At 36.2% G+C, this 21,596-nt stretch overlaps 2 protein-coding genes across 2 annotated transcripts in view; one reads left to right on the top strand and one right to left on the bottom strand.

Annotated features, from left to right (window-relative positions):
• The window catches only part of LOC137646500 (uncharacterized), a 23,229-nt gene extending 1,636 nt beyond the window's left edge, over positions 1–21,593 (bottom strand). Inside the window, exons 1-18 of the mRNA XM_068379606.1 lie at positions 21,536–21,593; positions 19,462–19,551; positions 19,199–19,306; positions 18,846–19,034; positions 18,655–18,762; positions 17,388–17,504; positions 16,636–16,824; positions 15,076–15,192; positions 14,677–14,784; positions 13,582–13,698; positions 13,319–13,426; positions 12,627–12,743; positions 12,228–12,335; positions 11,133–11,249; positions 10,870–10,977; positions 10,459–10,566; positions 7,767–7,955; positions 7,406–7,580 (exon numbers count right to left, since the gene is read on the bottom strand). Coding sequence (XP_068235707.1) covers positions 7,406–7,580; positions 7,767–7,955; positions 10,459–10,566; positions 10,870–10,977; positions 11,133–11,249; positions 12,228–12,335; positions 12,627–12,743; positions 13,319–13,426; positions 13,582–13,698; positions 14,677–14,784; positions 15,076–15,192; positions 16,636–16,824; positions 17,388–17,504; positions 18,655–18,762; positions 18,846–19,034; positions 19,199–19,306; positions 19,462–19,551; positions 21,536–21,593 — 2,231 coding nt within the window. The remainder of the gene's footprint in view (positions 1–7,405; positions 7,581–7,766; positions 7,956–10,458; positions 10,567–10,869; positions 10,978–11,132; positions 11,250–12,227; positions 12,336–12,626; positions 12,744–13,318; positions 13,427–13,581; positions 13,699–14,676; positions 14,785–15,075; positions 15,193–16,635; positions 16,825–17,387; positions 17,505–18,654; positions 18,763–18,845; positions 19,035–19,198; positions 19,307–19,461; positions 19,552–21,535) is intronic.
• The window catches only part of LOC137646796 (uncharacterized), a 60,119-nt gene that overhangs the window by 22,805 nt on the left and 15,718 nt on the right, over positions 1–21,596 (top strand). The gene's annotated exons all lie outside the window — the stretch shown is intronic.

Here is a 21,596-nt window from a genome sequence, read left to right as displayed (position 1 = left end):
TTGAAATCTACTTCAGCATTTTGAGCATTGAACTTACGAGTTTTTCCGGCCACCAGAGGTTGCCCTTCCTTCTGAAATAGCTTTCGGCCAACTTCCCTCACTCCAGCTAGCCTATTAGTAGTCAGTCGTGACTGATGACATTTGAAATTCAGTGGTGAAGGCAAGGGCCATTGTTTTGCCAGGTGGTGAAGCCAAGCGTCATATTTAGGCCGGGCGGTGAAGCCAAGCAGGCCAGGCGATGAAGCCAAGCGTCATTGTTGTGCCGGGCGGTAAAGCCGAGAGGGCCCGGCGGTGAAGCCAAGCGCCATTGTAAGCAGGGCGGTGAAGCCAAGCGGGCCAGGCGGTGAAGCCAAGCGGGCCAGGTGGTGAAGCCAAGCAGGCCAGGCAGTGAAGCCAAGCGCCATTGTAAGCCGGGCTGTGAAGCCAAGCAGGCCAGGTGGTGAAGCCAAGTGCCATTGTTGGGCCAGGGGATGAAGCCAAGCGTGCCAGGCGGTGAAGCCAAGCGCCATTTTTTTGCTGGGCGGTAAAGCCAAGCGGGCCAAGTGGTGAAGCCAAGCACCATTGTAAGCCGGGCTGTGAAGCCAAGCGCCATTGTTAGCTGGGCATCGAAGCCAAGCGGGCCAGGAGGTGAAGGCAAGCGCCATTGTTGGGCCGGGCGGTGAAGCCAAGCGGGCCAGGCGGTGAAGCCAAGCGCCATTGTTTTGCTGGGCGGTAACGCCAAGCCGGCCAGGTTTTGAAGCCAAGCGCCATTGTAAGCTGGGCGGTGAAGCCAAGCGTGCCAGGCAGTGAAGCCAAGTGCCATTGTTTTGCCGGGTGGTGAAGCCAAGCACCATTGTACGCCAGGTATTGAAGCCAAGCACCATTGTTTTGCCGGCGGTGAAGCCAAGCAGGCAAGGCAGTGAAGCCAAGCAGGCCAGGCGGTGAAGCCAAGCGCCATTATTGGGCCGGGCGATGAAGCCAAGCGGGCCATGCGGTGAGGCCAAGCGCCATTGTTTTGCTGGGCGGTAAAGCCAAGCGGGCTAAATGGTGAAGCCAAGCACCATTTTAAGCCGGGCTGTGAAGCCAAGCGCCATTGTTAGCTGGGCATCAAAGCCAAGCGGGCCAGGAGGTGAAGGCAAGCGCCATTGTTGGGCCGGGCGGTGAAGCCAAGCTGGCCAGGTGGTGAAGCCAAGCGCCATTGTAAGCTGGGCGGTGAAGCCAAGCGGGCCAGGCAGTGAAGCCAAGTGCCATTGTTTTGCCGGGCGGTGAAGCCAAGCACCATTGTAGGCCAGGTGTTGAAGGCAAGCACCATTGTTTTGCCGGGCGGTGAAGCCAAGCAGGCCAGGCGGTGAAGCCAAGCGCCATTGTTGGGCTGGGCGATGAACTTAAGCGGGCCATGCGGTGAAGCCAAGCGCCATTGTTTTGCTGGGCGGTGAAGCCAAGCGGGCCAGGCAGTGAAGCCAAGTGCCATTGTTTTGCCGGGCGGTGAAGCCAAGCACCATTGTAGGCCAGGTGTTGAAGCCAAGCACCATTGTTTCGCCGGGCGGTGAAGCCAAGCGGGCTAGGTGGTGAAGCCAAGCACCATTGTTTTGCCGAGCGTTGAAGCCAACCGGGCCAGGCAGTGAAACCAAGCGCCATTGTAAGCCGGGCACTGAAGCCAAGCGAGCCAGGCGGTGAAGCCAAGCACCATTGTTTGGTTGGGCTGTGAAGCCAAGCGCCATTGTAGCCCAGGCGGTGAAGCCAAGCCGGCCAGGCGGTGAAGCCAAGCGCCATTGTTTTCGCCGGGCGGTAAAGCCGAGCGGGCCCGGCGGTGAAGCCAAGCGCCATTGTAAGCAGGGCGGTGAAGCCAAGCGGGCCAGGCGGTGAAACCAAGCAGGCCAGGCGGTGAAGCCAAGCGCCATTGTAAGCTGGGCGGTGAAGCCAAGCAGGCCAGGCGGTGAAGCCAAGCAGGCCAGGCGGTGAAGCCAAGCGCCATTGTTGGGCGGGGGATGAAGCCAAGCGTGCCAGGCGGTGAAGCCAAGTGCCATTGTTTTGCTGGGCGGTAAAGTCAAGTGGGCCAAGTGGTGAAGCCAAGCACCATTGTAAGCCGGGCTGTGATGCCAAGCGCCATTGTTAGCTGGGCATCGAAGCCAAGTGGGCCAGGAGGTGAAGACAAGCGCCATTGTTATGCCGGGCGGTGAAGCCAAGCAGGCCAGGCGGTGAAGCCAAGCGCCGTTGTTTTGCTGGCGGTAAAGCCAAGCCGGCCAGGTGGTGAAGCCAAGCGCCATTGTAAGCTGGGCGGTGAAGCCAAGTGGGCCAGGCAGTGAAGCCAAGTGCCATTGTTTTGCCAGGCGGTGAAGCCAAGCACCATTGTAGGCCAGGTGTTGAAGCCAAGCACCATTGTTTTGCCGGGCGGTGAAGCCAAGCAGGCTAGGCGGTGAAGCCAAGGGCCATTGTTGGGCCGGGCGATGAAGCCAAGCGGGCCATGCGGTGAAGCCAAGCGCCATTGTTTTGCTGGGCAGTAAAGCCAAGCGGGCATCGTGGTGAAGCCAAGCACCATTGTAAGCCGGGCTGTGAAGCCAAGCGCCATTGTTAGCTGGGCATCAAAGCCAAGCGGGCCAGGAGGTGAAGGTAAGCGCCATTGTTGGCTGGGCATCAAAGCCAAGCGGGCCAGGCGGTGAAGCCAAGCGCCATTGTTTTGCTGGGCGGTAAAGCCAAGCTGGCCAGGTGGTGAAGCCAACCGCCATTGTAAGCTGGGCGGGTAAGCCAAGCGGGCCAGGCAGTGAAGCCAAGTGCCATTGTTTTGCCGGGCGGTGAAGCCAAGCACCATTGTAGGCCAGGTGTTGAAGCCAAGCACCATTTTTTGCCGGGCGGTGAAGCCAAGTGGGCCAGGTGGTGAAGCCAAGCACCATTGTTTTGCCGAGCTTTGAAGCCAAGTGGGCCAGGCGGTGAAACCAAGCGCCATTGTAAGCCGGGCACTGAAGCCAAGTGAGCCAGGCGGTGAAGCCAAGCACCATTGTTGGGTTGGGCTGTGAAGCCAAGCGCCATTGTAGCCCAGGCGGTGAAGCCAAGCCGGCCAGGCGGTGAAGCCAAGCGCCATTGTAGGCCAGGTGGTGAAGCCAAGCGCCATTGTAGGCCAGGCGGTGAAGCCAAGCACCATTTTGGGCCGGGGGCGAAGCCAAGCGTCATGTTTGGGCTGGGGGGTTGAGCCAAGTGATCCGTGCGGTGAAGCCAAGCGGGCCAGGCGGTGAAGCCAAGTGCCATTGTAGGCGAGGCAGTGAAGCCAAGCAGGCCAGGTGGTGATGCCAAGAGTCATTTTCCCCACCCAAACAGGACGCGTTAATTCATCATTATACAGATGTTCTTCACCTGCATAGCCAGTCCTTAAGCCTAAAAAAAAAACCTTAAGCCTAAAAGAAAAAGAAAAAAATAAATTTAACAGTCCTAAGAGCTATATATATATATATATATATATATATATATATATATATATGTATGTATATTGTATATATATATATATATATATATATATATATATATATATATATATATATATTATATATCATATAGACTTTCCTTAGAGATTCTTTGCATCCATTGAATACAATGTTTTCTTCACCTTCCACTAGAATGTTGTTTTTTTTTTAAAAAGTGGGGATTTCCTTTCGTGCATAAAAGTTTAACACTGTTCTTCTTAAAACATATTTGTTGAAGTCGTGTAGAGCAGTCACAGTACGATGGCGACGCTTTGTTGTAGAAAATTAGATTTTCCACATTCTTCTTGCATGATTATTCGACGAACTGTTATTCAGTAACATTTGTGGCTTTAGACGTGCGAATATATGCTTTGGTTACATAAGTAAAAGGGCCGCTGTTTATCTTTATTGTGAAATACTTGTACACACTGTGTACTGTTTCCACGAGTTGTTTAAGTTTCCAATCGTTTAAGTTTGATAGCTTATGCAGTTTCAAAAACTGCATTTTATACTCCAAGATCAATCATTCTGGGGATTAAACATGGCTCACTGATCTTTGCCTGATAAATTTACCATTGTGACCTCCAAGATGTACATGTCAATCAGATTTAAAACTCATCATCTGCCAGAGTCTTATTTCGACAATAGTATAAAACTGGCAAATAGGCTGGGATTATAATTTCGAAAAAAAAATGTTGGTTTCAATTATCATTATAGAAATGAAAACCTTACCTTATGAAATATATATGCTTGGCAAGACTAACAAGAGAGAGAGAGAGAGAGAGAGAGAGAGAGAGAGAGAGAGAGAGAGAGAGAGAGAGAGAGAGAGAGAGAGAGACTGGATTTAACTTCTGGTTAATCGTAGCCACCTCTGGTTAATCCTGTGAGATTAGTCAAAAAGGAAGGATCTGCCATAAAGGGGCTACGCTTTATCAGTTTCTCTCACTTTGAATGGATCGTGTCCAAGTGCTGTGTTCATGTTTCCTTAAAGTGGCTGAATCATTTTGACACGAGTACGCTATACGGTGGGTCAGATATTGTCTCAGCGGCCACGACAGATTGGTTTTACTATAGCTCTCCCTGTCCTTGGGTTAGGGGGAAGAGGAGTAGTCATACCATGTGCTTGTGGCTGCATATCTATCTGCCTATTTAGCCATCATTTTTGACGGGTTGCGTACACTAGTTTACAGATAAAGTGTAAATAAATCACCAAAGAATAATTTTTTCATATAACTAACAGTCGTATGTGGGTACCAGGTCGAATTCGAAACGCTGAAATGTGCAAGAATAATAGACAGCAATTTTCAATTGAGAAACTATAATTGAAATAATCAATGGTATCTTTTAGAATGGTTCGTGATAGTTGCTTCAGTCATTATATTTCTATCATGAGTATTGAATTTATTAAATGTATCAAAATATTTTAGGCTGTTTATTTAGAAGGACGCTAGACACTACTTTACCATCCAGCATATGTTTGATGGCGTAACATTCATCAGTAATAAGTTTGTGCAATGATTTGAAAAAAAAGAGGAAATTATCAAGTAGCGAGTTAATATTTTGAAAATTAAATGTAAGTTCACCAAACGTAAGAAATAGTAATTAAGCATTGAATTAGAATCAGTAAGATGGTCATGAGTTCAGACCATATATACATATGAACAATGCCCAAGACCCATTTCCACACAACCTATGACCAGAGAAGGTCAGGCAATGGATGATGATGATCCTAATCTCCCTATCCCTAGCTCATAAGGGTGGTGAGTCGCAGAAACTACAAGAAACTATCGGGCTTGAGCCGGTCTCGAGCCCCAGTTCACTATATCACCAGGCAGGGACGTTTCCAATAGGCTATTACAAGCCCATAAGTTACCTGGGGAGACTGTGTGCCTTGCAGCTGCACAGTTTCGTTCATCTTCATCCCTAACAACGTATAACCCCGGTTATATGTTCAATTTGGATGGCATCACTAAGTGGGTCCTGGTTTTTAGTTCCTGGTTCCTAACTGATCACTCCCAAAAAAAGCTTGTGGGCACTCTATCAGTAATAGATCGGTGCAAAGCTTCCAAGCTTATGCTATGGAAACAAGACACACGACATCATGCAAAATATAGAAATTAATTCTTTTTTCATATTCCCATAAACACTTATAAACATTTTCACTCACAGGTGACAAATCAGTTTAATTCGTCTTTGAATTTCCGGCGAAACATTTGAGACTACTGAGTTTTCACTTTCTCAATTCCTTTTCTTTGATACAATCATTTTTCTACATATTTCTATTCTTATTTTCATTATCTACACTGGTCATCAGTGTCATCCTCACTTTCTTTGCCACCATCATCAACATCATCATTATTATCTTTATATCATTATCATTGATTTCGCCTTATCATTATTCTTAATATTTTGAAGCAGACTCTCTCATATACATGTCTCATCAAAGATGATTGATACCTTAGGGAAGTTTAATCTATAGAAAATATTTTTTTTAAACAATATCCTTCACTAAAAGGGAAAGTGGTGTTTCGATAAACATGTATTTATTTATGTTTGTATGTTTGTTTGTGATTAGCATAACTCAAAAACTATTTGACCGAATCTCATGTAACTTGGTGAGATGATTAGCCAAGATACAAGGACAATTATATGAGACTTTGAGAGTGAATGGGTAAAAGTTAAGGTCAAGGTAACCAAAATATCCAAAACGTCTTTTTGCTATATAGTGGTCAATTTTTATCCTATTTGCATGAAACTAGTGCCTATGTGATGTGGCTAATCAATACGGCCATAATAATGTGTTTCCAGGGTAACAAATGTGGTATGCAGACAATTCGTCGAAAGACAATTGGTAGAATGACAACTCGTCGAATGACAATTCGTCGAAATGAATGGTAGTTTGAAATCATTTCTGTTTTTAAGTATCTAATCCTTGATAGTATGGTTGTTCAAGAATAGTTAGCAGAATAATATGGTAGTTTGAAACAATTCAAGTTCTTAAGTCTCTAATATCAAACATTTCACTATAGTCCATGAGCTAAATGGAATTCATCAAGACCGAGCGAGGTGCTAGAAAACTTTTGCATGAAGGTTTCTTACATAATTGATAAGAAACATTGTGATAAAACATACTGGAGATGTAAAAAACGGAGTGAGTGTGGAGCAGGATCACAAACTATTAATGATATGATTCAAGGAAATCCTTCACGGGATTACCATCCACCAAATGATACTCAAAATGCTGCCTTGAAAGTTGTAAATGAAATTGAGAAAGGGCTTGTGAAACCGAAGAAGTGACTGGCTGCATAGTATGTAATGCAACATGTTATATGCCCTTGAGTGTTGCAGGAGCACTACCCAAGAAAAAAAAATCTTCTCTTTTGAGAACAGTGAATAGGAAAACGTCCGTACAAGAGGATGAAGACTTAAACGTTACGACAAGAGATTAGAATTTTAAGTTGTCTGAAGACAAAAAAAGTGACTATTTATGGAACTGCTGGAAATTTGACCTTTTCTCCCAATACTGTATTTGGTTTTGTGATGGCACATTCGACTGCGCTCCAGTTAATTCACAGTTGTACACTATCCATGCTCTAATTGCTAAAAATAAAACCTTACCATTGCTATACTTTTTGTCGGGCTCAAAGGACGAAGAGACTTATGACATTATTTTCACATTTATAAATCAAAGTCGAAGCTTAAATGTTTCATCCATTATGATAGACTATGGACAATTTGACGAATTGTCATTTCGACGAATTGTCAGTTCAACGAATTGTCATTTCGATGAATTGTCATTCGACGAGTTTTCGTTCTACCAATTGTCTTTCAACCAGTAGTCAGGCTACCACAAATGTAGCCTTGGTGAAGGTATGCTCTCTACTAAGTGTACGTTCTGATTTCTGTTGTTGATTATTTAGATTTAGGTATTATGTTATCATGTTATTTTTACTGACAACGAACAAACAGACCTTGTTAATAACAATAACAGACGTTGTATCTGAACAACAAATATAATAGAATAAGAAACATTATTACTGACAGCAATAATAACAGATGTTATCAATGATAACAGAATAACAGGCGTTGCTGCTAACAGAGTAATAGCAAACACGGTTAATAACAGTAGAATAACAGACGTTGTATCTGACAACAAAATAATAAATATTATTACTGACAGCAATAATAACTGATATTGTTATTGATAACAGGATAACAGACATTGCTACCAACAGCGTTATAACAGATGCTTTATCTGACAACAGAATAATAAATATTATTACTGAAAGTAACGGATATTGTTATCGATAACAGGATAACAGATGTTATTACCCGGAGCACAATAACAGACGCTCTTAATGACAACAGAATAACAGACGTTATATCTGAAAACAGAATAACAAATATTATTACTGACAGTAATAATACCGGATATTGTTATTGATAACAGGATAACAGACATTGTTACCAACAGCGCAGTAACCGACACTGTTACTGACAACAGAATAACAGATGTTATATCTGAAAACAGAATAAAAAATATTATTACTGACAATAATGATAACAGATTTGTTTAATAACAGATGCTGTAACTGACAACAGAATAACAAATATTATTACTAATGGTATTAATAACCGATATTGTTATTGATAACAGGATAACAGACATTGTTACCAACAACGCAATAACAGACGCTTTTACTGACAATAGAATAACAGACGTTGTATCTGACAACAGAATAACAAATATTATAATGTATCTGATAACAGAATACATAATATTATTACTGAGAGTATTAGTAACGGATATTGTTATTGATAACAGGATAACAGACATTGTTACCAACAGTGTAATAACAGATGCTGTAACTGACAATAGAATAACAGATGTTGTATCTGATAACAGAATACATAATATTATTACTGAGAGTGTTAGTAACGGACACGGTCCAGATATACCAGGTCAGCGTACCGATTTTAAGCCTCTTCTGCGCACCTACGTCATCTGAAGGGGCTTATTGTAGGCGAGACCCATTTAAGAACGTAGTTCTATCACACACTCAATGTAAATAAAACATTTTACCTTTGGAAAATATTTTACTAAGTTACAACTTTCATTTTTTTTTTCTTAGGGCCACCCTGCATGGTTGTCCTTGAGGTTTTCTATACTTTATCAAATTATTAAGATATCGCATTCGAAAATATACCGTTATCTTAACAATAAAAGCAATAACATCGTCAGGAACTTCAATACCAGACTGTTTTAATTCTAAATAAAGCTTTTTAAAACATTTTTTTCCCTTCATGAGAGCTTCCCCGTGTACAGCATTAAAAATCTCCCGCATTATTAACAACTGTGAAAAAAACTGACTAGAAGGTGCATGTAATTCCCCCCGATTAACACATGCTATACAAGTATCATTCCTTAGCACTTCTTCAGTCTTATTTCCTAGCTCAGGATATTTTGCACAAAATTTCTTTACACTATATCCACCAATGTATTTAAGAGCTTCTTCCTCAATTACTCCCCCAATATTTTTCTTTATTTGCTCTCAAAAGGTCTTCTTCCTCGTCTAAAGCATCTTTCTCTAAATCAAAATCTAAATTTCTGAATATCTGCGTTGTTAGGCATATTTCTAACGCTATGTCCCTTTCTTTTGTGATAGATTCATCGTCTTTGGCTGATTCATGAGATTTTTCAACAGTGGTGATATTACACTTTTCAATTAATACTTTAATTTCCTCTCCTAGTAACATTTTATTTTAGCCGAAATTTTAAGTTCACAGCATGAGGATGATCATAGGGCTCCTCCATTTGCCTTATACACCCAAAGAAATGTTCAAGGCAATCTTGATTTAGTCTTTGTGTAACTAGGTAGTCAATACTATAAGAGCCTTTTAATATATCAAACAAAGCAATGGTAGATTTACATGATAAAATTATTCCTTTCTGAAACTTGAAAAGAGTTTTTGTATTAGGATTTTTAACTCTCATAGTATTCATTACCTCGATTACCTTGAGCAGTGTACCTGTTTGTTTTTCTACATCAATACCAAAAGCATTGCTTTTACCAAACTCTCCATACATGGAGGAAGAATTCATTACGTCGAACCAATCATTTATTAAGAGAATAAAATCAGATGTTTGATTCCAGTTTTGACACTTCAACAGTCCCTTTTCCCCTAAATATTTTAATGAGTTGGCACATGACCTAGACAGTAATTGAACTGCTAATTTAATGCGCTATCTTTGTTGACCTGTTACAGTTAAATGCATTTCATTAATCTTATATGCAAGCCCATATTCTGTTTTGGTTTCATTAAGCATTTCCCTTATGCCATCATCTGAAATACACTCTCCAGTCTTGAGGAAAAAACCCGAGTCAATAAAATTATTTCCAACTAATTTAATTAAATGTGGAACATCTGAGAAAACAAAAACTTCTCTTTCTGCCTTAGGATTTTTGAAAAATATCCTATTTTCAAGAGGGTCAATGTTAAGGTGTTTCCACATACGGAGATTTGTAGAACCCATGTCATGCACAACTGCTACCACGGCATAACCTGCATCCTCTACCTTTGATATTATTTCTAATGGACACAGCGTCTCGTATTGTTTACGTTACCTCTATAGGTAGCTAACTAAGGCAACGGTCATTTGTTTTGTATACCCACGTGTGTGAGACGGGGAAGCTTGACGTCACAGTATGGGTGATTCACAGCTTAAGCTGCGCGTTGGCTGACCTGGTATATATAGACCTTGGTAACGGATATTGTTATTGATAACAGGATAACAGACATTGTTACCAACAGTGTAATAACAGATGCTGTAACTGACAATAGAATAACAGACGTTGTATCTGTCAACAGAATAACAAATTTTATAACTAATGGTATTAATAATGGATATTGTTATTGATAACAGGATAACAGACGTTGTTACCAACAGTGTAATAACAGATGCTGTAACTGACAATAAAATAACAAATGTTGTATCTGATAACAGAATACATAATATTATTACTGAGAGTAATAGAAACGGATATTGTTATTGATAACAGGATAACAGATATTGTTACCAACACTGTAATAACAGATGCTGTAACTGACAATAGAATAACAGATGTTGTATCTGATAACAGAATACATAATATTATTACTGAGAGTGATAGTAACGCTTATTGTTATTGATAACAGGATAACAGACGCTGTTACCAACAGTGTAGTGTAATAACAGATGCTGTAACTGACAATAGAATAACAGATGTTGTATTTGATAACAGAATACATAATATTTTTACTGAGTGATAGTAACGCTTATTGTTATTGATAACAGGATAACAGACGTCGTTACCAACAGTGTAATAACAGATGCTGTGACTGACAATAGAATAACAGATGTTGTATCTGATAACAGAATACATAATATTATTACTGAGAGTAATAGTACCGGATATTGTTATTGATAACAGGATAACAGACATTGTTACCAACAGTGTAATAACTGATGCTGTAATTGACAATAGAATAACAGATGTTGTATCTGATAACAGAATACATACTATTATTACTGAGAGTAATAGTAACGGATATTGTTATTGATAACAGGATAACAGACGTCGTTACCAACAGTGTAATAACTGATGCTGTAATTGACAATAGAATAACAGATGTTTTATCTGATAATAGAATACATACTATTGTTACTGAGAGTAATATTAACGGATATTGTTATTGATAACAGGATAACAGCCGTTGTTACCAACAGTGTAATAACAGATGCTGTAACTGACAACAGAATAACAGATGTTGTATCTGATAACAGAATGAATACTATTATTACTGAAAGTAATAGTAATGGATATTGTTATTGATAACAGGATAACAGACGTTGTCACCAACAGTGCAATACCAGATGCTGTAACTGACAATAGAATAACAGATGTTGTATCTGATAACAGAATACATACTATTATTACTGAGAGTAATAGTAACGGATATTATTATTGATAACAGGATAACACATTGTTACCAACAGTGTAATAACAGATACTGTAACTGACAATAGAATAACAGATGTTGTATCTGATAACAGAATACATAATATTATTACTGAGAGTAATAGTAAGGGATATTTTTATTGATAACAGGATAACAGACGTTGTTACCAACAGTGTAATAACACATGCTGTAACTGACAATAGAATAACAGACGTTGTATCTGACAACAGAATAACAAATTTTATAACTAATGGTATTAATAATGGATATTGTTATTGATAACAGGATAACAGACATTGTTACCAACAGTGTAATAACAGATACTGTAACTGACAATAGAATAACAGATGTTGTATCTGATAACAGAATACATAATATTATTACTGAGAGTAATAGTAATGGATATTTTTAATGATAACAGGATAACAGACGTTGTTACCAACAGTGTAATAACAGATGCTGTAACTGACAATAGAATAACAGACGTTGTATCTGACAACAGAATAACAAATTTTATAACTAATGGTATTAATAATGGATATTGTTATTGATAACAGGATAACAGACATTGTTACCAACAGTGTAATAACAGATACTGTAACTGACAATAGAATAACAAATGTTGTATCTGATAACAGAATACATAATATTATTACTGAGAGTAATATTAACGGATATTGTTATTGATAACAGGATAACAGACATTGTTACCAACAGTGTAATAACAGATGCTGTAACTGACAATGGAATAACAGATGTTGTATCTGATAACAGAATACATACTATTATTACTGAGAGTAATAGTAACGGATATTGTTATTGATAACAGGATAACAGACGTTGTTACCAACAGTGTAATAACTGACGCTGTTACTGACAATAGAATAACAGATGTTGTATCTGATAACAGAATACATACTATTATTACTGAGAGTAATAGTAACGGATATTGTTATTGATAACAGGATAACAGACGTTGTTACCAACAGTGTAATAACAGATGCTGTAACTGACAATAGAATAACAGATGTTGTATCTGATAACAGAATACATACTATTATTACTGAGAGTAATAGTAACGGATATTGTTATTGATAACAGGATAACAGACGTTGTTACCAACAGTGTAATAACAGATGCTGTAACTGACAATAGAATAACAGATGTTGTATCTGATAACAGAATACATACTATTATTACTGAGAGTAATAGTAACGGATATTGTTATTGAAAAAAGGATAACAGACATTGTTACCAAAAGTGTAATAACAGATGCTGTAACTGACAATAGAATAACAGATGTTGTATCTGATAACAGAATACATACTATTATTACTGAGAGTAATAGTAAGGGATATTTTTATTGATAACAGGATAACAGACGTTGTTACCAACAGTGTAATAACACATGCTGTAACTGACAATAGAATAACAGATGTTGTATCTGATAACAGAATACATACTATTATTACTGAGAGTAATAGTAACGGATATTGTTATTGATAACAGGATAACAGACGTTGTTACCAACAGTGTAATAACAGATGCTGTAACTGACAATAGAATAACAGATGTTGTATCTGATAACAGAATACATAATATTATTACTGAGAGTGATAGTAACGCTTATTGTTATTGATAACAGGATAACAGACGCTGTTACCAACAGTGTAGTGTAATAACAGATGCTGTAACTGACAATAGAATAACAGATGTTGTATTTGATAACAGAATACATAATATTTTTACTGAGTGATAGTAACGCTTATTGTTATTGATAACAGGATAACAGACGTCGTTACCAACAGTGTAATAACAGATGCTGTGACTGACAATAGAATAACAGATGTTGTATCTGATAACAGAATACATAATATTATTACTGAGAGTAATAGTACCGGATATTGTTATTGATAACAGGATAACAGACATTGTTACCAACAGTGTAATAACTGATGCTGTAATTGACAATAGAATAACAGATGTTGTATCTGATAACAGAATACATACTATTATTACTGAGAGTAATAGTAACGGATATTGTTATTGATAACAGGATAACAGACGTCGTTACCAACAGTGTAATAACTGATGCTGTAATTGACAATAGAATAACAGATGTTTTATCTGATAATAGAATACATACTATTGTTACTGAGAGTAATATTAACGGATATTGTTATTGATAACAGGATAACAGCCGTTGTTACCAACAGTGTAATAACAGATGCTGTAACTGACAACAGAATAACAGATGTTGTATCTGATAACAGAATGAATACTATTATTACTGAAAGTAATAGTAATGGATATTGTTATTGATAACAGGATAACAGACGTTGTCACCAACAGTGCAATACCAGATGCTGTAACTGACAATAGAATAACAGATGTTGTATCTGATAACAGAATACATACTATTATTACTGAGAGTAATAGTAACGGATATTATTATTGATAACAGGATAACACATTGTTACCAACAGTGTAATAACAGATACTGTAACTGACAATAGAATAACAGATGTTGTATCTGATAACAGAATACATAATATTATTACTGAGAGTAATAGTAAGGGATATTTTTATTGATAACAGGATAACAGACGTTGTTACCAACAGTGTAATAACACATGCTGTAACTGACAATAGAATAACAGACGTTGTATCTGACAACAGAATAACAAATTTTATAACTAATGGTATTAATAATGGATATTGTTATTGATAACAGGATAACAGACATTGTTACCAACAGTGTAATAACAGATACTGTAACTGACAATAGAATAACAGATGTTGTATCTGATAACAGAATACATAATATTATTACTGAGAGTAATAGTAATGGATATTTTTAATGATAACAGGATAACAGACGTTGTTACCAACAGTGTAATAACAGATGCTGTAACTGACAATAGAATAACAGACGTTGTATCTGACAACAGAATAACAAATTTTATAACTAATGGTATTAATAATGGATATTGTTATTGATAACAGGATAACAGACATTGTTACCAACAGTGTAATAACAGATACTGTAACTGACAATAGAATAACAAATGTTGTATCTGATAACAGAATACATAATATTATTACTGAGAGTAATATTAACGGATATTGTTATTGATAACAGGATAACAGACATTGTTACCAACAGTGTAATAACAGATGCTGTAACTGACAATGGAATAACAGATGTTGTATCTGATAACAGAATACATACTATTATTACTGAGAGTAATAGTAACGGATATTGTTATTGATAACAGGATAACAGACGTTGTTACCAACAGTGTAATAACTGACGCTGTTACTGACAATAGAATAACAGATGTTGTATCTGATAACAGAATACATACTATTATTACTGAGAGTAATAGTAACGGATATTGTTATTGATAACAGGATAACAGACGTTGTTACCAACAGTGTAATAACAGATGCTGTAACTGACAATAGAATAACAGATGTTGTATCTGATAACAGAATACATACTATTATTACTGAGAGTAATAGTAACGGATATTGTTATTGATAACAGGATAACAGACGTTGTTACCAACAGTGTAATAACAGATGCTGTAACTGACAATAGAATAACAGATGTTGTATCTGATAACAGAATACATACTATTATTACTGAGAGTAATAGTAACGGATATTGTTATTGAAAAAAGGATAACAGACATTGTTACCAAAAGTGTAATAACAGATGCTGTAACTGACAATAGAATAACAGATGTTGTATCTGATAACAGAATACATACTATTATTACTGAGAGTAATAGTAAGGGATATTTTTATTGATAACAGGATAACAGACGTTGTTACCAACAGTGTAATAACACATGCTGTAACTGACAATAGAATAACAGATGTTGTATCTGATAACAGAATACATACTATTATTACTGAGAGTAATAGTAACGGATATTGTTATTGATAACAGGATAACAGACGTTGTTACCAACAGTGTAATAACAGATGCTGTAACTGACAATAGAATAACAGATGTTGTATCTGATAACAGAATACACACTATTATTACTGAGAGTAATAGTAACGGATATTGTTAGTGATAACAGGATAACAGACGTTGTTACCAACAGTGTAATAACAGATGCTGTAACTGACAATAGAATAACAGATGTTGTATCTGATAACAGAATACACACTATTATTACTGAGAGTAATAGTAACGGATATTTTTATTGATAACAGGATAACAGACGTTGTTACCAACAGTGTAATAACAGATGCTGTAACTGACAATAGAATAACAGATGTTGTATCTGATAACAGAATACACACTATTATTACTGAGAGTAATAGTAACGGATATTGTTATTGATAACAGGATAACAGACGTTGTTACCAACAGTGTAATAACAGATGCTGTAACTGACAATAGAATAACAGATGTTGTATCTGATAACAGAATACATACTATTATTACTGAGAGTAATAGTAACGGATATTGTTATTGATAACAGGATAACAGACGTTGTTACCAACAGTGTAATAACAGATGCTGTAACTGACAATAGAATAACAGATGTTGTATCTGATAACAGAATACATACTATTATTACTGAGAGTAATAGTAACGGATATTGTTATTGATAACAGGATAACAGACGTTGTTACCAACAGTGTAATAACAGATGCTGTAACTGACAATAGAATAACAGATGTTGTATCTGATAACAGAATACACACTATTATTACTGAGAGTAATAGTAACGGATATTGTTATTGATAACAGGATAACAGACGTTGTTACCAACAGTGTAATAACAGATGCTGTAACTGACAATAGAATAACAGATGTTGTATCTGATAACAGAATACACACTATTATTACTGAGAGTAATAGTAACGGATATTGTTATTGAAAACAGGATAACAGACGTTGTTACCAACAGTGTAATAACAGATGCTGTAACTGACAATAGAATAACAGATGTTGTTTCTGATATCAGAATACACACTATTATTACTGAGAGTAATAGTAACGGATATTGTTATTGATAACAGGATAACAGACGTTGTTACCAACAGTGTAATAACAGATGCTGTAACTGACAATAGAATAACAGATGTTGTATCTGATAACAGAATACATACTATTATTACTGAGAGTAATAGTAAGGGATATTGTTATTGATAACAGGATAACAGACGTTGTTACCAACAGTGTAATAACAGATGCTGTAACTGACAATAGAATAACAGATGTTGTATCTGATAACATAATACACACTATTATTACTGAGAGTAATATTAATGGATATTGTTATTGATAACAGGATAACAGACATTGTTAAAAACAGTGTAATAACAGATGCTGTAACTGACAATAGAATAACAGATGTTTTATCTGATAACAGAATACATACCCTTATTACTGAGAGTAATAGTAACGGATATTGTTATTGATAACAGGATAACAGACGTTGTTACCAACAGTGTAATAACAGATGCTGTAACTGACAATAGAATAACAGATGTTGTATCTGATAACAGAATACATACCATTATTACTGAGAGTAATAGTAACGGATATTGTTATTGATAACAGGATAACAGACGTTGTTACCAACAGTGTAATAACATATGCTGTAACTGACAATAGAATAACAGATGTTGTATCTGATAACAGAATACATACCATCAATACTGAGAGTAATAGTAACGGATATTGTTATTGATAACAGGATAACAGACGTTGTTACCAACAGTGTAATAACAGATGCTGTAACTGACAATAGAATAACAGATGTTGTATCTGATAACAGAATACATACCATTATTACTGAGAGTAATAGTAACGGATATTGTTATTGATAACAGGATAACAGACGTTGTTACCAACAGTGTAATAACAGATGCTGTAACTGACAATAGAATAAAAGATGTTGTATCTGATAACAAAATACATACCATTATTACTGAGAGTAATAGTAACGGATATTGTTATTGATAACAGGATAACAGACGTTGTTACCAACAGTGTAATAACAGATGCTGTAACTGACAATAGAATAAAAGATGTTGTATCTGATAACAAAATACATACCATTATTACTGAGAGTAATAGTAACGGATATTGTTATTGATAACAGGATAACAGACGTTGTTACCAACAGTGTAATAACAGATGCTGTAACTGACAATAGAATAACAGATGTTGTATCTGATAACAGAATACATACCATTATTACTGAGAGTAATAGTAACGGATATTGTTATTGATAACAGGATAACAGACGTTGTTACCAACAGTGTAATAACAGATGCTGTAACTGACAATAGAATAACAGATGTTGTATCTGATAACAGAATACATACCATTATTACTGAGAGTAATAGTAACGGATATTGTTATTGATAACAGGATAACAGACGTTGTTACCAACAGTGTAATAACAGATGCTGTAACTGACAATAGAATAACAGATGTTGTATCTGATAACAAATACATACTATTATTACTGAGAGTAATAGTAACGGATATTGTTATTGATAACAGGATAACAGACGTTGGGATATTTTTATTGATAACAGGATAACAGACGTTGTTACCAACAGTGTAATAACAGATGCTGTAACTGAAAATAGAATAACAGATGTTGTATCTGATAACAGAATACATACTATTATTACTGAGAGTAATAGTAACGGATATTGTTATTGATAACAGGATAACAGACGTTGTTACCAACAACGTAATAACAGATGCTGTAACTGACAATAGAATAACAGATGTTGTATCTGATAACAGAATACATACTATTATTACTGAGAGTAATAGTAACGGATATTGTTATTGATAACAGGATAACAGACGTTGTTACCAACAGTGTAATAACAGATGCTGTAACTGACAATAGAATAACAGATGTTGTATCTGATAACAGAATACATACTATTATTACTGAGAGTAATAGTAACGGATATTGTTATTGATAACAGGATAACAGACGTTGTTACCAACAGTGTAATAACAGATGCTGTAACTGACAATAGAATAACAGATGTTGTATCTGATAACAGAATACATACTATTATTACTGAGAGTAATAGTAACGGATATTGTTATTGATAACAGGATAACAGACGTTGTTACCAACAGTGTAATAACAGATGCTGTAACTGACAATAGAATAACAGATGTTGTATCTGATAACAGAATACACACTATTATTACTGAGAGTAATAGTAACGGATATAGTTATTGATAACAGAATAACAGACGTTGTTACCAACAGTGTAATAACAGATGCTGTAACTGACAATAGAATAACAGATGTTGTATCTGATAACAGAATACACACTATTATTACTGAGAGTAATAGTAACGGATATTGTTATTGATAACAGGATAACAGACGTTGTTACCAACAGTGTAATAACAGATGCTGTAACTGACAATAGAATAACAGATGTTGTTTCTGATATCAGAATACACACTATTAATACTGAGAGTAATAGTAACGGATATTGTTATTGATAACAGGATAACAGACGTTGTTACCAACAGTGTAATAACAGATGCTGTAACTGACAATAGAATAACAGATGTTGTATCTGATAACAGAATACATACTATTATTACTGAGAGTAAGAGTAAGGGATATTGTTATTGATAACAGGATAACAGACGTTGTTACCAACAGTGTAATAACAGATGCTGTAACTGACAATAGAATAACAAATGTTTTATCTGATAACATAATACACACTATTATTACTGAGAGTAATATTAATGGATATTGTTATTGATAACAGGATAACAGACATTGTTAAAAACAGTGTAATAACAGATGCTGTAACTGACAATAGAATAACAGATGTTGTATCTGATAACAGAATACATACCATTATTACTGAGAGTAATAGTAACGGATATTGTTATTGATAACAGGATAACAGACGTTGTTACCAACAGTGTAATAACAGATGCTGTAACTGACAATAGAATAACAGATGTTGTATCTGATAACAGAATACATACCATTAATACTGAGAATAATAGTAACGGATATTGTTATTGATAACAGGATAACAGACGTTGTTACCAACAGTGTAATAACAGATGCTGTAACTGACAATAGAATAACAGATGTTGTATCTGATAACAGAATACATACCATTATTACTGAGAGTAATAGTAACGGATATTGTTATTGATAACAGGATAACAGACGTTGTTACCAACAGTGTAATAACAGATGCTGTAACTGACAATAGAATAACAGATGTTGTATCTGATAACAGAATACATACCATTATTACTGAGAGTAATAGTAACGGATATTGTTATTGATAACAGGATAACAGACGTTGTTACCAACAGTGTACTAACAGATGCTGTAACTGACAATAGAATAACAGATGTTGTATCTGATAACAGAATACATACTATTATTACTGAGAGTAATAGTAACGGATATTGTTATTGATAACAGGATAACAGACGTTGTTACCAACAGTGTAATAACAGATGCTGTAACTGACAATAGAATAACAGATGTTGTATCTGATAACAGAATACACACTATTATTACTGAGAGTAATAGTAACGGATATTGTTATTGATAACAGGATAACAGACGTTGTTACCAACAGTGTAATAACAGATGCTGTAACTGACAATAGAATAACAGATGTTGTATCTGATAACAAATACATACTATTATTACTGAGAGTAATAGTAACGGATATTGTTATTGATAACAGGATAACAGACGTTGGGATATTTTTATTGATAACAGGATAACAGACGTTGTTACCAACAGTGTAATAACAGATGCTGTAACTGAAAATAGAATAACAGATGTTGTATCTAATAACAGAATACATACTATTATTACTGAGAGTAATAGTAACGGATATTGTTATTGATAACAGGATAACAGACGTTGTTACCAACAGTGTAATAACAGATGCTGTAACTGACAATAGAATAACAGATGTTGTATCTGATAACAGAATACATACTATTATTACTGAGAGTAATAGTAACGGATATTGTTATTGATAACAGGATAACAGACGTTGTTACCAACAGTGTAATAACAGATGCTGTAACTGAAAATAGAATAACAGATGTTGTATCTGATAACAGAATACATACTATTATTACTGAGAGTAATAGTAACGGATATTGTTATTGATAACAGGATAACAGACGTTGTTACCAACAGTGTAATAACAGATGCTGTAACTGACAATAGAATAACAGATGTTGTATCTGATAACAGAATACACACTATTATTACTGAGAGTAATAGTAACGGATATTGTTATTGATAACAGGATAACAGACGTTGTTACCAACAGTGTAATAACAGATGCTGTAACTGACAATAGAATAACAGATGTTGTATCTGATAACAGAATACACACTATTATTACTGAGAGTAATAGTAACGGATATTGTTATTGATAACAGGATAACAGACGTTGTTACCAACAGTGTAATAACAGATGCTGTAACTGACAATAGAATAACAGATGTTGTATCTGATAACAGAATACACACTATTATTACTGAGAGTAATAGTAACGGATATTGTTATTGATAACAGGATAACAGACGTTGTTACCAACAGTGTAATAACAGATGCTGTAACTGACAATAGAATAACAGATGTTGTATCTGATAACAGAATACACACTATTATTACTGAGAGTAATAGTAACGGATATTGTTATTGATAACAGGATAACAGCCGATGTTACCAACAGTGTAATAACAGATGCTGTAACTGACAACAGAATAACAGATGTTGTATCTGATAACAGAATGAATACTATTATTACTGAGAGTAATAGTAACGGATATTGTTATTGATAACAGGATAACAGCCGATGTTACCAACAGTGTAATAACAGATGCTGTAACTGACAACAGAATAACAGATGTTGTATCTGATAACAGAATACATAATATCATTACTGAGAGTAATAGTAACAAATATTGTTATTGATAACAGGATAACAGATATTGTTACCAACAGTGTAATAACAGATGCTGTAATGGACAATAGAATAACAGATGTTGTATCTGATAACAGAATACATACTATCATTACTGAGAGTGATAGAAACGAATATACTTGTTGATAACAGGATAACAGACATTGT

This window comes from Palaemon carinicauda, chromosome 9 (genome assembly GCF_036898095.1).
Source record: "Palaemon carinicauda isolate YSFRI2023 chromosome 9, ASM3689809v2, whole genome shotgun sequence".
Taxonomy (NCBI): domain Eukaryota; kingdom Metazoa; phylum Arthropoda; class Malacostraca; order Decapoda; family Palaemonidae; genus Palaemon; species Palaemon carinicauda.
This window is presented reverse-complemented; position numbering and strand designations above follow the sequence as displayed.